Source organism: Naegleria fowleri, assembly GCF_008403515.1.
Source record: "Naegleria fowleri strain ATCC 30894 chromosome Unknown tig36, whole genome shotgun sequence".
Classification (NCBI taxonomy): Eukaryota; Heterolobosea; class Eutetramitea; order Acrasida; family Naegleriidae; genus Naegleria; species Naegleria fowleri.
Genome location: NW_025407968.1, coordinates 241,833 through 264,310, shown reverse-complemented (window position 1 = coordinate 264,310; position 22,478 = coordinate 241,833). Strand labels below are relative to the sequence as shown.

Sequence of the window (22,478 nt, the reverse complement as noted above, 5' to 3'; positions counted from 1 at the left end):
GCTGATGTAGCAAGAGAGTGTGTTTTCTTTGAATGGTTTTAAGGCGAGCCTAGTGGTTCAAACATTCAAGCATGAGAATTTTTTTTTTTAAATGTGTGTCGTCCCAAGAGACTGCAAATAATGAGTTAATCATCCAAGAGAATGACCTCGTCTTCCTGTTTCTTCTCTTTGAGAGGATTAGTATCTTCTGAGAGGTTGTTCTCAGTTTCGGCTCTTTTTCTCTTAAGCTCATTTCTTCTCTCATTCAATCGTTTGCGTTCTTCTTGCTGATCTGTAATGCACACACAGCCATCATCATCATCTGTCAGGGTCATGACATCACCACTGCTCTCATCAGTAACACGTGATGATGGAATACGGGTTGCTGTTTCCTCAGTTGCTGGCTTTGGTGGTTCATCTCCCTCCACATAAAACTCTTCAACCTCAATATCTGGCATGTGCCTCACAATCACTTTCCAACTAATATCTTGAGAGAAATCTTCAACAATGAGTTCCGAACCGTCCACAATTCCAGTGTCTTTCAACAGTTCCTTTTGACGTTTTTGTATCAATTCTATTTGATCTTGCTCTAATTCTTCTCCACACTCATAGATAAGATCATCATTTGACAGCACAGAGGGCTCCTTGAGTGCTAATTTGTTTTTTAAAACGTCTTCAACAAATCTTTCCAAGCTCATCTTGTCACAATTAACAAACACTGTAACAGAATTTGAAGAGCACACAAAACACTTCTTGTTTGGTGGTCCCATTCTGACAGGAAGAATAATCGTGTTCTTTCTACCCTTTACCACAGTTTTGGCCAAGCAATCTGTTTGTAGGCACTCACTAACATGATTGACAGAACCTTCTTTTCCTTGGCTCAGATGAATGCTTTTCATTACTTTAAATGCTTCACACACGAGAAGACCAGCAATAATTGCATTGGTTGTAGCGATGGCTGGTACAATGTTGCCGGCCATTGACTTGATGTCGAATCGAGAGCTTGGAGGAATGTGAAAATTGAAAGCTCTCAAATTGGAAGCACTAGTGACTAAATTCAACGCATCCTCATCATCTTTGTCAAATGACAATGGTTCGCTAGATTTTTCCCTTCGTTGCTTGAGAGAAGTCAGGCTCTTCAATAAAATTTGTACACATTCATCAGGTGTCCAAATTATTTGATCTTTAACTCCAGCTCTCTTGTCAGCGTTTGGATTATTTTGTCTTAGGATTTTCAAATATTCATCAGTAAGAGGTTCAGGTGGCTTTCCAGTGTTCCAAACTTCCTTATTTTTCATTTGTGATAATTCTCGAACATCATGGACAAAAACTTTGTTGAAAACCTTTTGTGGGAAGTCTTCTGTTGCCTTCAAAATTTCTTCGAATCCAGTTGAAATTTCATTGCTATCACTAACTTTTCCAAAGAGTCGGCTGTCATATTTTGATTATTTGATATTATGTTCATACATAAATTCATAGACAAAGTGGCGAGAATACTTACTCGAATAATAATTTGGCCCACACCACACAATGGATCATTTTCGATGGATTAGATCGAATAGTGCACACAGCATAGGTCTTCTCGGTGTTTCTATTTCCCTTACATTCATAACATTCCGTAAATCCTCTTTGATAGGATTTTACTTGACCCAAATATCCTGCAGTACCACCATCCAACATGGGAATGTTAGCAGCAAGACATAATCTATTGACATGTCTTCTAGCATCAACATTGTCAAGTGCATTAATCACCAACTTGAATTGCTTGAAGAAATCCAATCCATAGGCACTTTGTTTAATGTTTCCATGATGAGCAACAATATTACATTTTGGGTTAAAAGTGAGAGCTGTTTCTTTTGCAATTTTTGCCTTTGATTCTCTGACATGCTTTTGTCTGAAAAGAAATTGTCTATTTAAATTACTAATGTCAATCGTGTCCAAATCAATCTATTTCGTGATCAAATAATTAAAAATTATATTTTAAAAACATTGGTAATCCATCCGACAATGATATTTATATCAACCATGTTCATTAAATAAAAAAATAATGAACAATTATATAACAATTAATGGCAACGACAACAACAATCAATAAAACATCCATCCGCAACAAGACACCTACAATCTCAATATTCTCAAATCCCGAAAGAACCAAATTTTTCAGCAACTCACATCCAATTCCACCAGCTCCGACCACCAAGACTTTACTCTCTCTCACAAATTCAATCAAATCATTTCCATAGACAAGCTTGAGGCTTGCATAACGGTCGACATGAGGATGACTCATTTTTTTGCTTCAATTTTTGCTCATTCCATTCGTTTTGCTTATTTATTGAACAAGTGTAAGAACTTCCGAATGTAAGATTAGTGTAATTAATTATAAATTCATTAAAAAGACAAATGCAATAATTGACTCTCTTTGAAGTTGATGAAGAAAAAAAGATATCAAAAAAAAATGCCTTTCGGTCAAGTCGTGGTGGGACCTCCGGGCAGCGGAAAATCAACCTATTGCAACGGAATGCAGCAATTTATGAGAGGAATCGGAAGAAAAGTTGTTGTGGTTAATATGGATCCAGCTAATGAGGGATATACCTATGAATGTGGAGTGGATATTCAAGATTTAATTTGTGTTCAACCTGTGATGGAGGAATTAAAATTGGGCCCAAATGGAGCCTTGATTTATTGTATGGAATATTTGAAGGAACATTTGGAGGATTGGTTGAAAGTACAATTGAAGCCCTATATTGTAGATGATTCTTATTATGTCATTTTTGATATGCCGGGACAAATTGAATTATATACACATTATAATGTTGTAAAGGATATTTGTGATGTTTTAGTGAATAAGTGGCACTTTAGATTATGTGCTGTAAATTTGGTAGATGCTCATCATTGTACAGATGCCTCTAAATATATTTCTGTTCTCATGGTTTCTCTTTCGATTATGATTAGATTGGAATTACCTCATGTCAATATTTTGTCAAAGATCGATCTGATAGAACAATATGGAAAATTGGCTTTTGACATTGACTTTTACACGGATGTTCAAGATTTATCTTATCTTGTGCAAAGTATTGGGCGAAAACCTGAGTCACACATTGATGGAGAAGCTAATTCCAATCCAATTGAATCTGATGAGGATGAAAATGATGATGACGAAAAACATGATATGCAAGATGAGGAAAGTTTTGAATCAAAAATAGCCAAACGAAAACGAAAATACAAGACGAGATTCAGAAAGCTAAATCAATTAATGGCAGATGTCATTCAGGACTATTCTCTAGTTTCATTTTGTACTTTGAATATTCAAGATAAGGAGAGTGTGTTAAACGTGTTGAAAACGGTCGATAAGGCCAGTGGATATGTCTTTGGAGCATGTGAACAGGATAATACTTCAATTCTGGATGTCGCTTCCTCCAATCTAAAATGGGCGTATGAAGCAAACGATGATGTTCGAACTAAGTACTTGAAAGAACACAATGATGAATAAGAAAGCTTGACTCTTCATGAGAAGGAAAGTCTTCATGTTGGTGGTGATCGCAATTAAGGTAACTCATCAAATTTTGGACGGACGGAGTTAGTGAGATTCATCTAATAGACCATTAACATCTCAATATTTATTTGATATTAAATTCACTTATGCTTCGTCAGCTTTTAATTTTAGTTTCTTTTTTGGATTCTCTTGTGTTGAGGACGAAGTCGAGGAGTCAATATTCATGGCGTCATGATGGTTGCTACTGGTTCCGTTTTGATCTGTCTCTTGGGATTCCTTCTTTTTTTGTTCCTCACTCTCCCTCTCTTCTTTCAATCGTTGTTCCTTTTCTTCTGTTTCTTTATCGAGAACCTTAATTTTGAGTGCTTTTTCCTGAACACGGGATGTAGAGGGAGCATTTGCTTCTGCTTTTTTCTTTTGCTTGTATTCTTCCATGTCATACTTGTCCACTTCGTCCTTCATTCTCACAATGAAAATTTCATCTTGTTTGATGATGAACGGTGGTCGATACAGATCCTTCACCGAGTCAATTTCGTCATAATTTAAAATTGCGACCTGAATACACTCCTTCGTAATGAAATAGTCAAATTGGCCTGGAGCTCTGCTTATACCTATTTGCTCAAATCTTTCTGGTGACACATCTGAGAGAGCAGAATGTTTAAGGCTTTCATAAATTTTTGATCTCAGTGTTTGAGGAGAAAGCGAATCACTTTCTTTTGGAATAAGAACCTCGAATTTGGCATCAGAACCGCCATAAAACTTCCACTCAGACGGTAACCATCTCTGAACATAAATAGTCATGTCACCTTCACGCATTGTCATTGGTTTTTCCATTATTTGCACTAAAATGTGTTTGTTGTTTGTCAGGTCCGAAATATTCTCTTTGAGGGTCTTATCATCGTGAATTAACATGTTTTGTAAGAATACTCCAACCTTTGTCCTCAATCTCATCAATTCTAATGGCACATATTGATCAGAATCAGGGTTGGAGAAATACTTTTCAAAAATTCTCTTCTTGAATTGTCCCAAGGTTTCTTGTTGATTGATGACAATCTTATCAACAAATCTAAATTCATCTTTTAACTTTTGCATAACATCGAGATATCTCATTCCTTGATTGTAAACTGGACCATCCTTGGGAGCAAGTACTACTGCAGTTGAGCTTGATGGTGGCGGTTCACATGTCATCATGACACCGCTTTCTGTATTGGGAGGAGGTGGTACATTGTTACTTGCGATGTCGTGATGAACATTCTCTTGTTGAGGAGGAGATTTTGGTTCTTCTTCAGGGGGCTTTTCTTGGTGTTGCTTTTCAGATAACCATGGAAGATGCACATATAACTGGAGAATGACTTCCCCTTCTTTAGGAGCTGCACCCTTTTCCACATGTAAAGACGTATATTCAAAAATGTGAGGACACTCAGCAATTAACATGTCTTCGTTAATTGGTTGCATGTGCATTTTGGTACATAATCTGAATGCAGAAGGTTCTGTTTGCAATATTTTTGCTATTCTCTCTTTAAGATCTCTGACTGTTTTCCGTTTATCAACTGTAACAGCAGTGGTATAATCGTTTGGTTTGTCGAATGTGTTAATCAATACATCAAAACAATATTTCATTTCTTCTAATTTCGCCAAAACTTTGGTTTCGAGATTTTGTGTTGGGTTTTCAAGAGTTTCAACATAAACTAAATCAGATCCGACAATGTTCAACCCATTTTCGATAGTTCTGTCATTTTCTTCCACATTATGGAATAATATAAGTTGATCATTTCGCATAATGACCAGATTTAACTTTTCATTTGGAAATCTTTCTCTTTGCAATTCCTTCTCAATTTCTTTCTTAATATCCAACAAGGTATGTGTGGTAGTAATTTTGACGGATCTTGGTTGGTCAAAATCATTATTTTCCTCATTGAAGGGACACACATATATTGTAATATATTCTGTAATTTCTTTCCATTCCTCGTCTGATTCTTTTGTTTCCAAATATAAAATGGTACCATTGAACATGTTGAATCGTGAAATTGGTTGATCTCCATGTCTATGGAAGGAAGAAGTTGGTACTTGCTTCATAATGTCAAACTTGCGGAGTCTACAATTTGAGAGTTTAGAATAAAAGTTTTCTCTTCGTGACATCATTTCATGTACCTTTTCTAATACTTGTTTCATGGTATCTGTCTTTTTTACAGTTATTGATAATACAGGTTGGCCCTCACATTTAATACGAAGGTTCAATGATTGTCGTGCTTCTTCGGCCTTTCGAAGCTCCTCAACAATTTGTTCGTTATCTTTTTCTACCTCTTCCCGTAAATCGTCTGGAATCATATTTTCTTCTACATGGTTGATGTTTAGAATCTCGTCTCTCTTCCTATACAAAAGCATATAGGCATTGGTGGAAGAGGAATATCGACCAGTTGCACTTGCATCATTGGTACCATACATCAATTTCACCTGTTGAGCATCAATCTCAGACACGTTGCTGTCATTAAAATTATACCATTTTCCAGTAGAAAATGATTTAATGTACGCATAATAGTGCTTTTAAATTGAATAGAAAGTGAAAAACAAAATAACAGGTAGATGTCAGTATTAAAGAAAAATCTCAGTATTCAACTTACACCTCCAAGAGCAGATCCAGAGTGGATTAATACAGCAAATAAATCATAAATATACGAGCCAGATTGATTTGTTACGTATTTTGTCATATCCAATTCGAATGGAAAGGTAACCATATTTCCTAACTATTAACGTATGACGTTAAAGTAGTGGACATAATCATCTACCACTTACCTTAATTCGAGTCCAAGTTTGGAGATCATAGTCAAATCTCTTCAAGTGCAATGTTAAAATGTAAGGAAGAGTCTTCAACTTTAAGCCTTTGATGGCATCAATTTTCTTGTTTCCAAGTTCCTCACAAATCCATTGTTCATTTCCCTCTAAGAGCTCTGGCTTCACATAGTTGTCGAGAGCCTCCTCCACGGAGGATACGCTTCTGACCACTAACTGCAAGTCCATGTAAATATCTTCTCTCACCCTTCCCACAGGTTCGCCTGATTCTCGTTTATGATCTTTAGCTTCAATATAATCAAGCATTATTCCACTATAAATGTCACTGATCAACACGTCATGAAAATTAGTGAGTTCTTTGATCTTTGGAGTGTGACCATTTTGTGTCTCTTTGTTATCAGTATTTCGAGAAGCAATCAATGAAACATCAATAGCATCAAACAAAAGTCTATTCAATTCTTGAACGTCATGTTGAACGAATGCATCCGATTGTTCCCATCCTATTAATAATTATTATTATAATATATCAAAAATTGTCTAGCGTGACAAACTTACCAAATGATTTTGTCAAACTTGTTGTGGGTACAGCCTTTCTCTTTGAAAGCGTCAAAAATGCAAAAAGTCGTTGTAATTGGTATGGAATACATCTTTCCTTGCTCGGATCACGTTGAGCATCGTATCTCCACTTGAAGATCACATATCGAAATTCAGGCGTATGAAACAATGATTGAACGAGAGAATTCAAATAACAAGTGGCACCCTGATTGGCCAATCCAACAAAATTATTTTGAGTAGTAATACTAGTAGATGTGCCATTACAATTAGTATTAGTGGATGATGATCCTGCTGTGGTTGTTGTTCCGGAACTATGACTTAAAAAAGATGCAACAGCTGAGTTGAATAAAACAGAAGTGTTGGAAGGAGGTGGAGGTGGAACATTTGATGATGAAGTACCATTCGTAACATTTTGATTAGGAATGGAAGAAGAAGAGCCTTCTTGATGGTTTCCCGATGTGGATGCCGAGGAGGGATCAATTTTGGCCATTTTTTTGTAAAGTGTTCAACCCTGAGACTCTCTTTTTGATTATAAATTTGAAGGAATGATTTCAATTCAATGGATAACAGCAACTTGATGTTTAATTTACCTGTCCATGATTCAACTCTTTTGTCAAGAATTGTTTCGAAAGCACCATCAAATCTGTGGCTTTTCTTCAATTTAAAAAAAATGATTTCAAGCCTTGATCTTCATCCCAAGAACAGAAGCATTCTTTTGCAATCATGCATCCGATCAACAATTCCTTGGAAAGCCATATGGAATCCGAGGCAACAACAAGTGAGAGCTTGTGGTTGGAATGAACATTCTGAACTCGGAGTCCATATTACACGTCCAGGTCATGATTCTGTGGTGATGATGGCGTCTTTGAATCGTGGAATTGTAGAACTACCTTCTTGTACGACATCTCATAAGATGCATTATTCGGAGGAGGACGAGGATGCAGATGTTGAAATGAAAAATTCCATTATCACTCATACTCACCTATCTCACAATACTTATAAAAACAATAATAATAACAACAACAATACTGATCACACTAATAATAATCGTAATGGAAAAGGAAGCATGATTTCCCATGAAAAATCTAGTGGTGGCAGTCATGACTTGGAAGGATTCGCTCGAGTGAAATTCATTTCTGGATATTTTGGATATTGTTTGTTAGTGACTGAAAATGGTCAAGTCTACGTCAGAGGAGAGAATCCAAATGCAATGTTAGTATTGAAAAATCATGATGATTGTTTTTTGAGACAAGTGGAGAAATGGACACCACTCAAATTTTGTGAATATGATCGAGAAGAAGAAACATGGATAGAGGTGTATCCAACTATTAGTAGAATTGAATGTAGTCCATCTCATGTTTTGTTGTTAGATTCGAACTCAGGAAGAGTATATGCAAGTGGATTATTAGCAATAGAGGCAATATTTGGAGAACGTCTTTATTTTTGTGAGATGATTCAGTATTTTGTGAATCGAAAAGAAAAAGTGACACATATTGCGTGCAGTGAAAATGGATATTGGTTTGTCACACACGATCTATACGGAACACAACGTTTTTATACAGGAGGAGATACCATCGATACTTTTGGTTTTGAAAGAGGAATACCTCTACATGAAAATGAGTTTCCAAAATCTTCAAAAATTGTTGAAATTCAAAGGCGATATGGAATGGGAATCCTTTTATTACAGGATGGCCGTTTATTTGGAGTTTCTCATTTTGGACAAAGAAAATTCATCGAAATGAATCGATCAAAAATTTGTGAAAATGAAATGATTAACAAGATCATGATTGGACATAACTTTATCATTGCCTTAATTTCACAAGGTGTGTATGAACCAATTTCAAGAGTGCTTCTTTGGGGAGATTTGGTTCATTCAAATACAAATTCTGCCTTAAACTTGGGAACTATTCCCACCGAGTTGTACTTGCAGTCCCAACCAATCAATGAATATATTACTGACGTCAGTTGTGGGCTTGCACATATTATGCTCACAAGCTCACAGAGATGGGTATATTCAATGGGATCAAATGTACAAGGACAATTAGGTAATGGAACTCCATTTGATTCCTACGAACAACCAACCCGTACAGACCTATCTCTCCAAGAGAATGAGATTATTTCAAATATTTATTGTTACCAATTTTATTCCTTTGTTGTGATTGAAAAAATCAACACAAGACTTGTTGATTTTTTCGGTAATCTTCAAAGAGCACCACAAACACAGGCCTTTTCGGATTTGAAACTCTCGAAATTTTGAATTTTTTGTCATTACTGGTCTCGGCATTGAACGATGTTGTAATCAATCAAGTCAATCTCATTGGACACACGTTGCACTAGATTTCTTTGCATGTAATTGAATGAAAGATTTCAAAGGATACAAAACATTTTGACATTTCTTTGCGCTTACTTCCATGTAAACGATCTTTCTTTCCCAAAAAGGAACAGTAATCCGTCACTGTACACAAATACGTACATATCTTCCCATGCGAAACTGCTTTGATATCACACTTAGTCCCGAGTAAGACAATATTGTGTTCATGAAGTGCTTGTTGAATAGTTTTTCGATTAACATTGGAGTCATTAAGGTCGATCTTAAAATTCACTTTGAACCACACTTTTGGAAATGATCAACTGAACTATTAAAATTCTCGAATGAGCTTAAATCTAAACAGTAAAAGGTGCTGTAAGTCTCCATAATATGGTCAACAGTTCTGTTGTTGACATCCTCATAGATCATACTTCCACTCTTCCATTTTGAACGAGTGGTATCGTTCTCACCTTTCACATTTTGCAACACTCTTTCTTATGCGATTCTTCAACCATGTCTCCTCAACACAAGTGGATCGTTGCAAGTTCACCACCACTTGGTCCCTAAGGGCCAAGCCAAACATTCCGCAAACTGCTCTTGCTTTTCGTGATCAGTGTCTCCCACAACATCAACGAGACCACAACAACGTCGTTCTTCATCACCCAATTCGATGAAAGGCAGAGAGAGATTATGATTCCAAATTTTTTGGTCCGTTACAAAAATTTAAAAAATTATTTCCCTCTCTTTCGTATTTTTGAAAATTTACAGCAAAGTAAAGCGATCCTTATATCAAGAAAAGGAGGAATTCAAATACATCTTCATCAAGAAGAAACAACAAGAAGAACAATTGCAGTGCTGATGGAATTTCATCATGATGCAGAAACCAAATCCGAAGAGTTTTGATTCTTTTGTCAAGAGATCAATTTCCCCAAATATAAAGAGTTTTAAATTGACAATCGCGGATCATGATCAGCCTTCCGAATCCATTCCAAGAAAGAATGTCTTGTCTCAATCATTTAGAGCGGAGGAACCATCTGCCTTGTTGCAACAATCCTCGGCTGCTGCATCTCACCTCAATGCCGATATTCGCTTTGAAAAGACACATCACGAGCTGCAGAAACATCGCCATCATCATTCGTTGTTACCACCTCTTCAAGGAAGTAATGTGAGTTCTCCAAAGAATAACAACGTGGTACCTCCTTTCAAAACCTTTCCTTTTTCCTCTCAAAGAGAAAGTTATAATGTTGGTGACATGGATTTTCCAATTCCTCAACTGTCGGCGGAGAATGCTGGTGAGTTGTACTACAAGCACTTTAGAACTTTGGACAAAGGCGTTAGAGATCCGATATGTTGGGATGAATCTAAACAGTCGGAACTTATTCCAAACAAACCATCAGTGGTTAAGAAGATGAGTGAGGTCTTTATTTCAAAATTCGACAAACCAGTTCAACAATTCATTAAGGAAAACTCGGCATGTGAAAGCGATGATTTGGTTGAAAAGGATCACAAAGATCACAAGATATTTCGAAGTGAAACGTTTGTCACATCCAACCCCACAGCAGACTTTGAAAAAGTTCAACTTTTTAAACGAGAAGAATATAGAAATGGAAAACCAAGGAAGGCGGAAATAGTAACCCTAGAAAAGAAAGAATTGCGAAAAGCTCTAAAAATTCACGGTGATGCCTCAACAATTTACAATGAGGAAGGAGAATTTCATAAACAATTAGGCCCAAGACAAAAGAGAGCCTTACTCAAGGCTGAGGCAGAAAGAGAAGAATTTTTGAAATTGGAAAGGGACATTCGAAGAAAGAAAAACAAATTTATGAGAATTGTCAAATCAGGTTATCGGCATGGAGTTCTAAATGTTCAAGACGACATGGACATTTTCAATAAGGATGACGACATCACTAACAGAGGAACCAAATCTGAAGGTTCCAGATCACGTAAAGAACGTAAGTTTAATTATTTTATTATATTGGGATGGTAATATCTCACTTTTCTTACAGGGCTCAATAAAATGTCAAATTCAGAGATTGGCAGGATGACGTTGAAACCTCATGAATTTCCTGAGTCTTCGTCACAACCATTCATGCAACGAAAAGCAAAGACAGAGCTAAGTGAAAAGATGTCTGGTGCAAAAGATATCATTCTCCAGAAGGAACAGGATTTGCAAAACTCGAATCGTTTGCAATTAATTTTCAACAATCAAACAAGAGGGCGAAATTACAATATTATTAATTTGTCCAGACATGAGCTTGAAGATGTTGCAATTCGATAGTTTCAAACTAGCAATCATGACCAATTTCTAAAATAAAGTTTTAAATGATATTGTAAATTAACAGCTCTTTAAAACTTAATTAGCTTTTCACGTGACAGCAATAGCAACTTTATAATAACATGTTACCATAAAATGTATTGGTGCTTGAATAGTAGCAGTACAAAAATCATATTATTCATTTAAAATGTCTCTTAATCAAAAAGTTTACAAACGTCTTCGAATACCAAATCCACAGATTTTGAACTGTCAATTGTCTTGACCTTATTGAAAGCCTTAAAGTATTGAATAACTGGCATTGTTTGGTTAATATAGGTTTGGAATCTCTTTTTGATGCTTTCAATGTTGTCATCAATACGACCACTTGTTTGGCCTCTCTTCAACAAACGATCCTCCAAAACTTGCTCAGGACAATCAAAGAAGAGGACAAATTGACAGAAGCAAACTTGTCTCTCAAAATCAACAGCTTGTTTCATCTCACGAGGGAATCCATCAATCAAAAAGACTGTGTTTGGATCTTCATGACCCATAATTGCCTGCTTCAACAAGGCAATGGTGACTTCTCCTGGCACAATTTTACCTTCCTTAATATAGTTATTGATCATTCTTCCTGTTTCAGTGTCCTTTGCTGATTCAGCTCGCAATAAATCTCCAGCACTGAAGTGTGCAAACTTGTACTTTTCAACCAGTCTGGCACATTGTGTTCCTATTAAATTGTAAATTCATGTCATATTTTGATGGTAAATAATGATGACGTGTATGAGTTTCGGAACGTTACAAAGTTTCCAGTCATTTAAAACTACTAACCCTTTCCGGATCCTGGACCTCCTGTAGTATGGTAATGATGATAATTAAAATTGTTTGTCATGATATATGTTCGTGCGATCCGATGAAGTTCAAAATCATGTCATCATTATTCCAACATCATTGTGTACCGTTTGTTTCATGTGTCAAAACCCGATATGAGATTTGTTTTCAATATTGTCCAAATAAATGAAATTAAAAGTAATTAGCACAACGTGATCCGCGTTATCCACAAATTTCAAATCATCAACAATACAACAACGTTGGATGGATAGAACATCGTGTTCGTTTCTAGATTCGTAACGATTTAAATCGCACAAAACATACCCAAAACAAATACAACTTTTCTTGGCTGATTCTTAGGATCCTTTCTCTCCAACTCATCAATCATAAATTGAATGGGATCCAAAGGTTGTTTTTCAACCAATTTCTTGGTCAAATCATTAAACAAGGAATCCAAATTGTGTTGCTTCATGTAATGATGAAATTGTTGTTGTTGTTCTGGAGTTAACGGACTTGTAGCAGACATTTTCAGAGTCGTCTCAATATTATTGTATTTGTTGTTGTTGTTGTATTTTTTTATCTTTTGTAAATTTGGTAATGGTGAGATTTATCCTCTCGTTTCATCTCTGAACTTTTAATAATATTGAATAATATACTCAGTCATGGCCTGTTATTGAGTTCTCAAATCATTGAGTATCATTGGAATTATTCATCGCCTTCAGTGGACAAGTCATCTTCAAAAAGCACAAAAAAGTCAATAATTCAAAGCAAAAAAATGAAATTAGACAAAGTATTGAATGTGATATGGAAGACAGCAACAACCACCATGTTTGGTTTTACGCTGGTATGCTTTGGATTAGTGGGATGGGAAACTAAAAACTTTTTCCAAAATTTCTCATCATGGTCCGAAAAAAGAGTATGTGTTTGCCGGCAATGAATCGGATGATGGACCAATCGAGATGTTTAATTTATTATTATTTTTTTAATATTATTAAATTTTATGAATCCAACGTTGGATGGTATTTTCAATTTCATATTTATAATGATAACAACTCAACTAAATTTGTTGAAACTCGTGAATGACTTTCCGATCATCACAACAGAAACTCAAAGAACAAATTGCAAAGGAAATTATGGCTGAATTAAATGAACAAGAAGAGCAAGATAAAGATTTGGAACGAATTTTAGGACTTTCAGCACCAGGTCAGACAGACAAGTCTGTTGTGGAAACTGTTAAATCTGATGCCACTACTTTTGATAAATAATTAGAAGGTAATTCATCACAGCAACCACAACATGTTGATGATTCAACTTGGTAAATTCATTGAGACAGATTTGAGAATGAATACATTCATGAGGTAATCCATTAAACAACAACAAACTCCATAATGTCACATTTGTATTAATTAAAAAGACTGAGGTTAGAAGACAAATGTCTATCTATTTGATTTAGCATCAATATTCTTCCTACAAGGCTAATCTATTTGCAATGAGTGGTAAAGGCTTTACGTCGACCACTATTGCAATGTGGCGTTTTTCATCACTTCCATAAGACGTGAGAGAGTTTACATCACTCACAGCCAAATTGCTTGTCCACCAAATGTAGCAATCATTTTCATCAACCATTTGTGTTCTTATTGCTAATTGATATCTTCCTTCAGATTTGAAGTGGCAAAGACATTTCCTTTGGAATGATTGTTCCACAACTGGAATGATAAATTTTTGAACCTCTTCAAGGTCGTTGTTCGTTGTTGTGAAATTTCCTTCCGTCTGTGACGTTGCTGAAGAGGAAATCAACTTCTTTTCAATCGTAAGGCATACAGATTTCACTTTGCGTTGATGAGCAGTGGTGGCTTGTTTGCGTTGCTGTGTAATATAGCCCGAGAATTTAATCACAAGTCCTTGCCCTAGAATTGCTGTTACAGGCTTGGTAAAGATATTGTGGGTATTGTTAATCTCAATCTCAAGCTTGGGTGCAGTATGGGGCGTCAAATTGAAAAAGAATTGTGGTACAGGCGCACCAGCTTTTAGAATAGCCAAAATGATTCGATGAATCAGCACTGACTTGTTGTAGGGCTTGTTTGTATCAAAACTTTCCAATGACTTTAAAATGTGTTGACACTGCACGAAAAGAGGATCCAGTGCTGAATGATGATACATCTCTCCGATGGGCTTGGAGGATGCTTGTAAAGTTGTGTTCGCTTTCGAAGAGACAGAATGATCGACCAATATGGTTGAAATAGCTTTGGATATCACTCTGCATGCAAGAGCTTGAAGCTCTAAAGTTTTGGCACTTCCCATATCAATGTCAAAGAATGAATTAATCATGTCATTGAGCTTGTCGCTCAGTGAGGTAAATACTTGTGATTGATGCTGGAAGACAGCATTAGACGTGGCAGTATTTCTGGGCTCATTAAAGTTTGAAAGATGCAAAGTTAAATTAAGGATGCTTTCAATAAATAGTCTTCTCTGACCAAAATATAATTGTTGAAATCCAGAATTGCTAATACCACTCGCTTTAAGAAGCATGGTTGCCTGGTCTAACATTTGTAGACAATTTTGCAGAATGTCAGTCTCCACAAATGAAACATCCTGCATTTTCATATAATTTTTCATAGCCAAATGCTCAGCACTAGACCACAAGAACAAAGATTTCAAATAGAAGGATGTTGCTTCTTCTTCCACTTTGTCCTTAACGATACCCAAAATAGACTCAGAGAGGCTGAAATGGCTATAAAACATTGCATTCTTAGCAATCAAGTACAAGCACCAATATCTCTTGGTTTCAATAAGAGCCTTAATATTTGTTTGACTGAATTCATTGTTAAAGTTTTTGTGACGATTAATGTATAGAGCCTGAAAAATGACTTCATAGAGATTTACAATAATTTCGTCTGATAAATTCATAGTAGCTGCAGTTTCATATATTGCCATCAAGTGATGAACGAGCACGTTGGGGCAGTGTGATGAAAATTTAAGAAGACATTTGGAGAAATACATGTTGCTTGATCTTAGGAATTCCTGTTTTTGAGAGATTTGATTGGAGGATATAGAGACACAAATATTACCAATCTCACCTAGAAGGGTTTTCGTGATCAGACCTGCATAGCTTGGGAAGGACTTGATGAAGCGTACCAAATATTCACAAATTTTTTTCTGTGAAAATTTCGGAAATGAATATTTTCGACAAGCAGGCATAATAAATATCAATATTAATAAAGGTCAATTTAAATGATATAACTTCTGGTCTATCAATAATACTTACGATAAAGAATAAATTATCGTTATTTCGAACACGATATGGAATAGAAAAACAAAAAGCTCTTGACAAGTTTTTAAGGAGAGGCTCAAGAACTTGTTCAGATTGATTTGAGTGGCGTACAGCATTAATCATAATTTCAAAAGCTAAATCAGAAATTTCTAATTTCTGGTAAAACAATAGCAATTCTACAGTGTGAATAACGTTGTTCTTATCTGAGAAGTTAAAGCACTGTTTTACATTGAAGGGAGAATATGAAAGAGATGCCAATAACTTGAGAATTGATGTTTTGATTGAGTCGAAAGGAGAGTTATTCAAAAACTTGGATAGCATCTAAAAAGAATGTAACAGAAATAGCAACAATAAATTATTATAAATGCAAGAATGAACACAAATACTTACATCAAAGGGAAAATCTAGGGTATAGGTGTCGGAGAGATATTTTGAGAGTTTGGTAATATTATTCAGACATGCAATCTTTACCTTCTTTCTTCCATCAAGCTCAAATATATTAAATAATAATTTAAAGGTATCCTTGCCAATAAAAACTGAATTTTGGGCGAGCTGAGTCAACGTGTCAATAATAGCCAATATAAAAGGAGTAGTTGGATATGCTCTCAATAATGTCTCGGAGCATAACTTGAATGTTCTGTTCACAGTATCTACATCACTGTGCATGTGTCTTAACACTCGTATAAGAGATAGCTTAGCCTGGGGAGGTGACTTGATGTCATTCAGCAATATTTCAATTTGTGGCAGAATCTGAGAAGCAAATTGTTTTGATGATGAACATATTTGTTCAATGGCAACAACGCATGACTCCCTCTCATATCCTTCAATGCAAGTCAACAAGTTCTTTTCAATGAGATGATGCAAGTCTGTTCGATCGGAAAGTATTTCGGCCATGTGACCAAACATTCTAAGTGCCAATGATCGAGCTATTGGATCATTAGAACCCAATACTGCAGATATTCTCCGAATTAATTCTTCTTGATTTAATACTTTTAATAATTCTCCTTTCACCTCTTCAAAGACACTCACAATCCAATATCGAACAAAATTATTATTACAGTCTCGAAAGACATCAGCCAATTTTAACAAAGTGCTATTGGCAATTATCGGAAGAGGATACTCAGTGATGAGATCAGTGAATCTAACAACACTTTGGATTTGTTGAGCAACCACTGATGAATGTAATCCTTTTTTCAAAGAAATCATGAAAGCCATCGCTTCAGCTTCAAGACCCATTTGAAAATTACTACCACCTCCTACGGTCGGATTGCTCCCGTAATCGATTATGGTGTTTGATGATGACGAGGCAACACCTTGCAGCGATTGTTGATTACCTCCTGATATCATTTTTTTATTAAAATAAATATTTTAAGAAATTTGTGGAGATGATTCATTATGATGAAGATTGCATCCAATAATTTAATAAATACCAACAATTAACAACCCATCATGTTAAGTACAAAGAAAGACTTCTACAATAGCAGAACCAAAAGAACGAAATGGTTAAAAAAAAAGATCAAATAAAAAAATGGGCGGGCAACAATCGATGGTACGTACAACCAACGTTCGTTTGACTTGGCCAACCTCAATAACTGCCAATGAAATCAACGAACACTTGGGGCAACATGATCCTGATCGGAATAATTCCAGCATAAGGAAATTAACGCAATATCAAAACAATTTGGAGTGGCAAAACGAGATTTAAAAGTGCTGTTTCAGAACCTCACCCATCGTTTTCCTTACGGGTCTGTACCAAGGGAGCAACTTGCTAAAATTATGAATCTTTCAAATCCTACGACTCAAATGGTTGACTCGTTATATTTGTACGTGTTTCTTTGTCGAAATTGAGAGCTCATCATTATTAATATCCTTAATATGAATGGCATTATATTTTGATTTTCGAATGATCCAAGTTTGTTTGATATTAACGACGATGGAATAGTGTCAATACCAGAATATGTCGTGGTAATGTTACTTTATACACGAGCTTCTCCTCTTGAGAAAATTTTATTGTAAGTACATAACAGAAACTAGGAAGATTTCTAAGCAGCTCAATTTGATGTAGTTCTTTTGATGTCTATGATACGGACAGAACGGGGAAAATCACACATGACGAAGTTGAGCGAATGATTGCTCAGCTCTATAAAAGTTTCTCAAAAGAATTTAAAGATAGTGGGAAAACTCCAGCAGAATTTGCTCATGACTTTTTTTTCAGAACTGGATGTTGACAAAGATGGCTCCATCACACGGGAGGAATTTGCAAAGGTAGCCCTCAACAACTCTTTAATTTCGATGGCTCTTCAAAATACCCTCAATACTACAATGTAAATTTGAATTCCTTGTTCATTAAGAGTGTGACAGAGGAGGTATCACTACCACTGGTTTCCGAAAGAAACCCATATTCCTTTAAATATGTAAATATCTTCGTCAATTCATTTATTCAGTACTGGATTTTGATTTGCCAATTCTTTCAATCGTTTTTGCTTTGCTTCTGCCATAGCAAGGAAATCAATTCCTTCTCTAGAACTTGTTCTTGATTGTTTTTCATCAACATGGGTCAATTTGTCGGAATGTTTTTCAAATTGTTGCATAGCTCCATAAACAATGTAAAAGAAAAAGGAAACGATGAGTGTTGTTACAATAATCAGTGTGAAAGGAACCTTCAAGGAAACAAACCATTGAGGAGCTAATCCACGTGCAGTTAAATAAGCGTCATAGTAGGTCATAACAATAAATGTTAGGGAGAGAAGAAGGGTTGATTGAAGAAGAGGAAGTGACAAGCATAAAAATCCGACCATGGGAGGAAGACAAGAGAGTACTCCTCTAATAATACTATGTGAGGACTTTCTTGTCTCCAATTCTTTTTCAATATCAATGATTGGAGTAGTACCCTCTTGTTGTAGTTTCGTGGGAGTAAATGGCAATAAAGGTTTTTGTGCCTCCAAAAATGATTTAAATTTCTTTTTGTTGATAAAATTTACAAATTCAAGACCTAAATGAGTGGATCCAAATAAAACCAGCAACATGCTTGCATAATTAAGCTGATATTCGAGCAATAAGGAAGCAGGAAGCGACGAGATATAGAACGAAGTGGCACCAAAAATTAAAGGAAGACACAAAATACCGGAAATAACAACGGCAGAGTTAGGAACTTCTTTCAGGCTTACCGAAATAATTTCACGGAACGTTCCAAGAAATTGATTTCTCTCGTCTTCGGTTTTGATGAATGGTGATTTGAGAATTGAAGAAAGAGGTTTTGGTTTATCGGGTTGAGTTGAAACTGAAGTTCTACTGGATTTTTGAGAAGGAAAGTCTTGTTCCAATGTTTTTTCAAGGGATGGTTTTTGTGATGATGATGAATTATCTTGTTGTTGTTGTTGCAAATTTCTTCCGATTGAAAAATGTCGTCTTGAACTATGATTGCTCATTAATGGCTGCATCATCCGTTGATGGAGAAGAAGCTCACTTGCTCCTTCCGATGATGATGATTTCTTGAAAAACCATACACCTTTCAACAACAAATCTTTTCTTCCTTTGATACTCGCAATGACAGTCAAGGGTCGCTTCATCATTTTTTTGTTCTCGTTTTTTCCGTCACCCAGGTTGTAAAGTTCTGAATTAACCAAAGGTCATCCTCATCCTTCAGTTTTCTTAAAGCGTTTTTAAACGACTACTGAGCATGCTCGCGTCGATCGATTTAAAAAGAATACATAGATGGCAACTATGCTTGAATTGAAGAGGAATCAATCCTCTCGCGCGTTTCGACATCACAAAATGTGCGCTCAAGTTATTGATTGAGCGCAGTTTTTTCATTATTAACTGTGCTCTCTCACGTATGCACTAGGATCACCTCAGCACCCGCGAGTTCGGAACCTCAAGCTAAGTTGGGACAGTGCGAGTGAATAACGAGCGCGCAAAGAGAGCACCTTTTGGGGTTCTGAAAGTTGTTACTCTCGGAAGGCCAGATACAGATCCTCCACTCACACACCACGAAAAAAAAACAATCCCATCCGTGCACTGACTGAACGGTGTATTGCCGCTTGGAAAGAGTCTCTGCCTATATTTGGCCACGGACACAACCATCGACCGACCACAACAACAACAACATTTGCACACACACAACCAACTGACCATCTCTTGTTCTCTCTCGAGAATCATCGACTCAAGAAACAGAGCATCAACACAAACCGCAATCATCGACTCACCTCGTTTGCCTTGTTCTTGAATTTAAATTCTCTTTGGATTTTCAACTGCCCAAACCAATTATGGAAACTGTCCATTTACTTGCTCTCAACCCACGAGACAGCATCATCACGAATTGCAATTCAATGATCTCTCGATGGCTCTTCTTTGGTTGCAGTGACAGCAACAGTGCTTCTCCAGATTATGGATCTCCAAGCAATTCCTTTGTCATGCAAGAAGCAAATTCGAACACAAGACCCTCTTCTTCCTTTCAAATTCATCCACAACAACCACCCTTCTCCTCCTTCTCAACAGCTCAAGTATTGCTCTATCTTTTCTATGTGTATTTGGCCCTAATTGTGACAAAATGTTTCATTTTATTCCTGACCTCGTTATATGACAGGTTTTGTGGAAATAATTCTTCAAGTTCATCTTCCATGCCAAATTCCTCTAATTTATCATCATCACCATCAACTGACACCTCTTCATTGTCCTCGAATCATGTACATAAGATTTTGTCTCTCAAGTTGCATACTGCAATTTCACAAACTTGGAGACATCGGAAATGGATTGCTGCAATGCTCGGAATGTTCTCTACGTTTTTCATCATGATTTATTCACATCATCATCACTCATCCATGAGTAGCTGCTTCTCGAGGCAGTTTTCACACTCATTCAGTCTTTCCACTCATAACAATTTCACTCAAATCATCACTACTAAAACAATGTCCTCTGCACAAAGCAAGACCATCTCATTCCCAAAGTTTGCAACGAATCACAATTCGTGCGTATATTCCCCAGCAAAACATCTTGCAAATTTGTGGAATATGGCAAAAGAAAATGCACTTTTAGGTGGAGCTCAAAATTTGAGAAATTCACAAAAACAATTGCATGCATTGGAATCTTTATTGAGAAGTGCTGTGAATATCTTAACTCTAACCATCAAACTTTTATATGTGTACTTGTCACTCATTGGACTTGTGATTATTATTAGGTGGTTGGCATTTGGCAGTCTTTCATTAAATTCAGCAATGCATATTTATGGACCGCCTGCATATTCTGTCACAAGCACGGTTGCAAGTACGAATATGAAAATAAATTCATTCCGTATGCCTTAGTGACAATTGTGATGCATTTCAATCCTTTCCGTCTATCATGTAAATAATTTCCTTTGTTTTTTCATTCGTTTTTTTCATTTTCTTTAAATCATGCAGTAAGAATCACAATGCCATATTTTGAATTCAACAAATAATTACATCATTTAAATTTTAAAATAATTAAAATTTCACACATATTTTGCATTCAACAAATAATTCACGAAACATCAAATAAATTTTAACATAATTTCACACAGCAACAATATATGAATTTTAAGAGTTAAACACAAAAATTCAATCATCATCACAATATGATTCCGCATGACACACTCACCTCTAAAAACATTTGGGTATCTTCAATGAATTTATCCATAAATTTAATTTGTGTATCCATGTCGGAAGCAATGCCATGTATTAATCTAGACAGGACATCTACCAATAATTCACATCGTTTCTTTTGATATCCATTCTCATCTTTTAAAAGTTCTTCTCTGATTTGCTCCACATTATATTTTTGTTTTTCAATGTTGCTTGATGAATGCGATTCCTCATGATGATGAATTAAATTCGTGTGAGGAATGTTATGAGAATAAGAAGGCGAAGCATAATAGGAGGGATCGTTCGAATTTTCGTGACGACTTTGAGTTTCTGTTTTGCTTTGATCAATTTGATTCAAGCTGCCGCTTGTTAGACTGAATATTTCTTCCATTTTTTCTTTTCGAAACCTTAGCAGCATGATTCGCGAATAGGAACTTGTCATTGGAGGCTCAAAGAAATTAAGGGATGCAAACAAGATTGTATTGTTCATTTGTGTTTATTAGTACATGATTGGATTATTATTTACATGATGGATCATTATTGTACAGCAAGAGTATGATACAAAAAAGCATTTCCGTTCAGTCACACAGTTGGTCTAAAAGATCTGCTACACTGAAAACATGTGCTTTTCAAGCAAACGATTCATCTCTGCACATTCGTGAGCCAACTCAGAATTGACCAAGCTTAAAAACCTCATCTCTTGAAGGAGGTGTGATGAGACAGCCTTCGACAAATATCGGTGCACTTTCAAATTGCATTCATGCAGACGATGCACCAATTCAGACTCCATCATTGAGACTGCATGATGCGAATCATCATTCATCACAATGGCAATCTCTTCAGAGTAGTCTTTGATTATTTTCTTGAGGACAGGATCCACCTTGGCAAGTTTCTCCATGTTGGAGAGAAGAGCTTGTTCTCTTTTAAGAAGAGATCCTTTTGAGGTGGTGGATGATGATCCTTTCATTGCAAGAGAGGTTGAAGATTCTTGTGCATGATCAAGACTCAAGGAAAGATCATCCATGGCTGGAGATCTCATGGTAGATACTCTTTCCATGTCCTTCATATTTCCCGAGTGGATGAAGGCTTCTCGGATCACTCGGTGATAGCAGGCTAGTGGTTGTGGTTGCTGGGATGCTGCCAAAGAGTACAAGCCTCGACCACGAGAAAGGGCAGTTGAGAAGATCTTTTTACTGAACATTTTGAGCGTTATGATTGAGAATATTGAGTGAGTGGATTTGGTGGTGTGTTTCTTGATCAACAACAATCGTTAATGGGATCAGTGGAGTTTACGGGTTGGTTGGTTTTTTGGTGGTTGGAAGAGAGTTTGTTGTTGAGTTGTTTTTTTTTGTGTGGTAAAAGCTTTGCTACAAGCAGCGTTGGAGTTTTTATACTGTGGAGAC

At 36.2% G+C, this 22,478-nt stretch overlaps 12 protein-coding genes across 12 annotated transcripts; 5 read left to right on the top strand and 7 right to left on the bottom strand.

Moving 5' to 3' along the window:
- Positions 1-125: 125 nt before the first annotated feature.
- Positions 126-2,266, bottom strand: FDP41_004099 (uncharacterized protein; the record flags this gene model as incomplete). The annotated part of the gene is made up of 3 exons (XM_044707476.1): positions 126-1,410; positions 1,481-1,926; positions 2,102-2,266. The coding sequence occupies 3 exons, from the start codon at positions 2,264-2,266 to the stop codon at positions 126-128; spliced, it is 1,896 nt and encodes a 631-aa protein (XP_044561517.1).
- Positions 2,267-2,434: 168 nt separating this feature from the next.
- FDP41_004098 (uncharacterized protein) lies at positions 2,435-3,469 on the top strand (the record flags this gene model as incomplete). The annotated part of the gene is made up of 1 exon (XM_044707475.1): positions 2,435-3,469. The coding sequence occupies one exon, from the start codon at positions 2,435-2,437 to the stop codon at positions 3,467-3,469; it is 1,035 nt and encodes a 344-aa protein (XP_044561516.1).
- Positions 3,470-3,616: 147 nt separating this feature from the next.
- On the bottom strand, positions 3,617-7,307 carry FDP41_004097 (uncharacterized protein; the record flags this gene model as incomplete). The annotated part of the gene is made up of 4 exons (XM_044707474.1): positions 3,617-6,013; positions 6,094-6,216; positions 6,266-6,762; positions 6,818-7,307. 4 exons carry the CDS (start codon positions 7,305-7,307, stop codon positions 3,617-3,619), a joined length of 3,507 nt encoding a protein of 1,168 aa, XP_044561515.1.
- Positions 7,308-7,487: 180 nt separating this feature from the next.
- FDP41_004096 (uncharacterized protein) lies at positions 7,488-9,074 on the top strand (the record flags this gene model as incomplete). The annotated part of the gene is made up of 1 exon (XM_044707473.1): positions 7,488-9,074. One exon carries the CDS (start codon positions 7,488-7,490, stop codon positions 9,072-9,074), a length of 1,587 nt encoding a protein of 528 aa, XP_044561514.1.
- A 925-nt stretch (positions 9,075-9,999) lies between these two features.
- Positions 10,000-11,403, top strand: FDP41_004095 (uncharacterized protein; the record flags this gene model as incomplete). The annotated part of the gene is made up of 2 exons (XM_044707472.1): positions 10,000-11,077; positions 11,132-11,403. 2 exons carry the CDS (start codon positions 10,000-10,002, stop codon positions 11,401-11,403), a joined length of 1,350 nt encoding a protein of 449 aa, XP_044561513.1.
- Positions 11,404-11,594: 191 nt separating this feature from the next.
- Positions 11,595-12,733, bottom strand: FDP41_004094 (uncharacterized protein; the record flags this gene model as incomplete). The annotated part of the gene is made up of 3 exons (XM_044707471.1): positions 11,595-12,106; positions 12,208-12,228; positions 12,532-12,733. 3 exons carry the CDS (start codon positions 12,731-12,733, stop codon positions 11,595-11,597), a joined length of 735 nt encoding a protein of 244 aa, XP_044561512.1.
- A 249-nt stretch (positions 12,734-12,982) lies between these two features.
- On the top strand, positions 12,983-13,472 carry FDP41_004093 (uncharacterized protein; the record flags this gene model as incomplete). Its single annotated transcript, XM_044707470.1, has 2 exons — positions 12,983-13,123; positions 13,311-13,472. The coding sequence occupies 2 exons, from the start codon at positions 12,983-12,985 to the stop codon at positions 13,470-13,472; spliced, it is 303 nt and encodes a 100-aa protein (XP_044561511.1).
- Positions 13,473-13,674: 202 nt separating this feature from the next.
- On the bottom strand, positions 13,675-16,825 carry FDP41_004092 (uncharacterized protein; the record flags this gene model as incomplete). Its single annotated transcript, XM_044707469.1, has 3 exons — positions 13,675-15,363; positions 15,473-15,799; positions 15,869-16,825. The coding sequence occupies 3 exons, from the start codon at positions 16,823-16,825 to the stop codon at positions 13,675-13,677; spliced, it is 2,973 nt and encodes a 990-aa protein (XP_044561510.1).
- Positions 16,826-17,910: 1,085 nt separating this feature from the next.
- On the bottom strand, positions 17,911-19,050 carry FDP41_004091 (uncharacterized protein; the record flags this gene model as incomplete). The annotated part of the gene is made up of 1 exon (XM_044707468.1): positions 17,911-19,050. One exon carries the CDS (start codon positions 19,048-19,050, stop codon positions 17,911-17,913), a length of 1,140 nt encoding a protein of 379 aa, XP_044561509.1.
- Positions 19,051-19,806: 756 nt separating this feature from the next.
- FDP41_004090 (uncharacterized protein) lies at positions 19,807-20,778 on the top strand (the record flags this gene model as incomplete). The annotated part of the gene is made up of 1 exon (XM_044707467.1): positions 19,807-20,778. The coding sequence occupies one exon, from the start codon at positions 19,807-19,809 to the stop codon at positions 20,776-20,778; it is 972 nt and encodes a 323-aa protein (XP_044561508.1).
- An 18-nt stretch (positions 20,779-20,796) lies between these two features.
- FDP41_004089 (uncharacterized protein) lies at positions 20,797-21,466 on the bottom strand (the record flags this gene model as incomplete). The annotated part of the gene is made up of 2 exons (XM_044707465.1): positions 20,797-20,859; positions 21,092-21,466. The coding sequence occupies 2 exons, from the start codon at positions 21,464-21,466 to the stop codon at positions 20,797-20,799; spliced, it is 438 nt and encodes a 145-aa protein (XP_044561507.1).
- A 216-nt stretch (positions 21,467-21,682) lies between these two features.
- On the bottom strand, positions 21,683-22,276 carry FDP41_004088 (uncharacterized protein; the record flags this gene model as incomplete). The annotated part of the gene is made up of 1 exon (XM_044707464.1): positions 21,683-22,276. The coding sequence occupies one exon, from the start codon at positions 22,274-22,276 to the stop codon at positions 21,683-21,685; it is 594 nt and encodes a 197-aa protein (XP_044561506.1).
- Between the last annotated feature and the right edge of the window lie 202 nt (positions 22,277-22,478).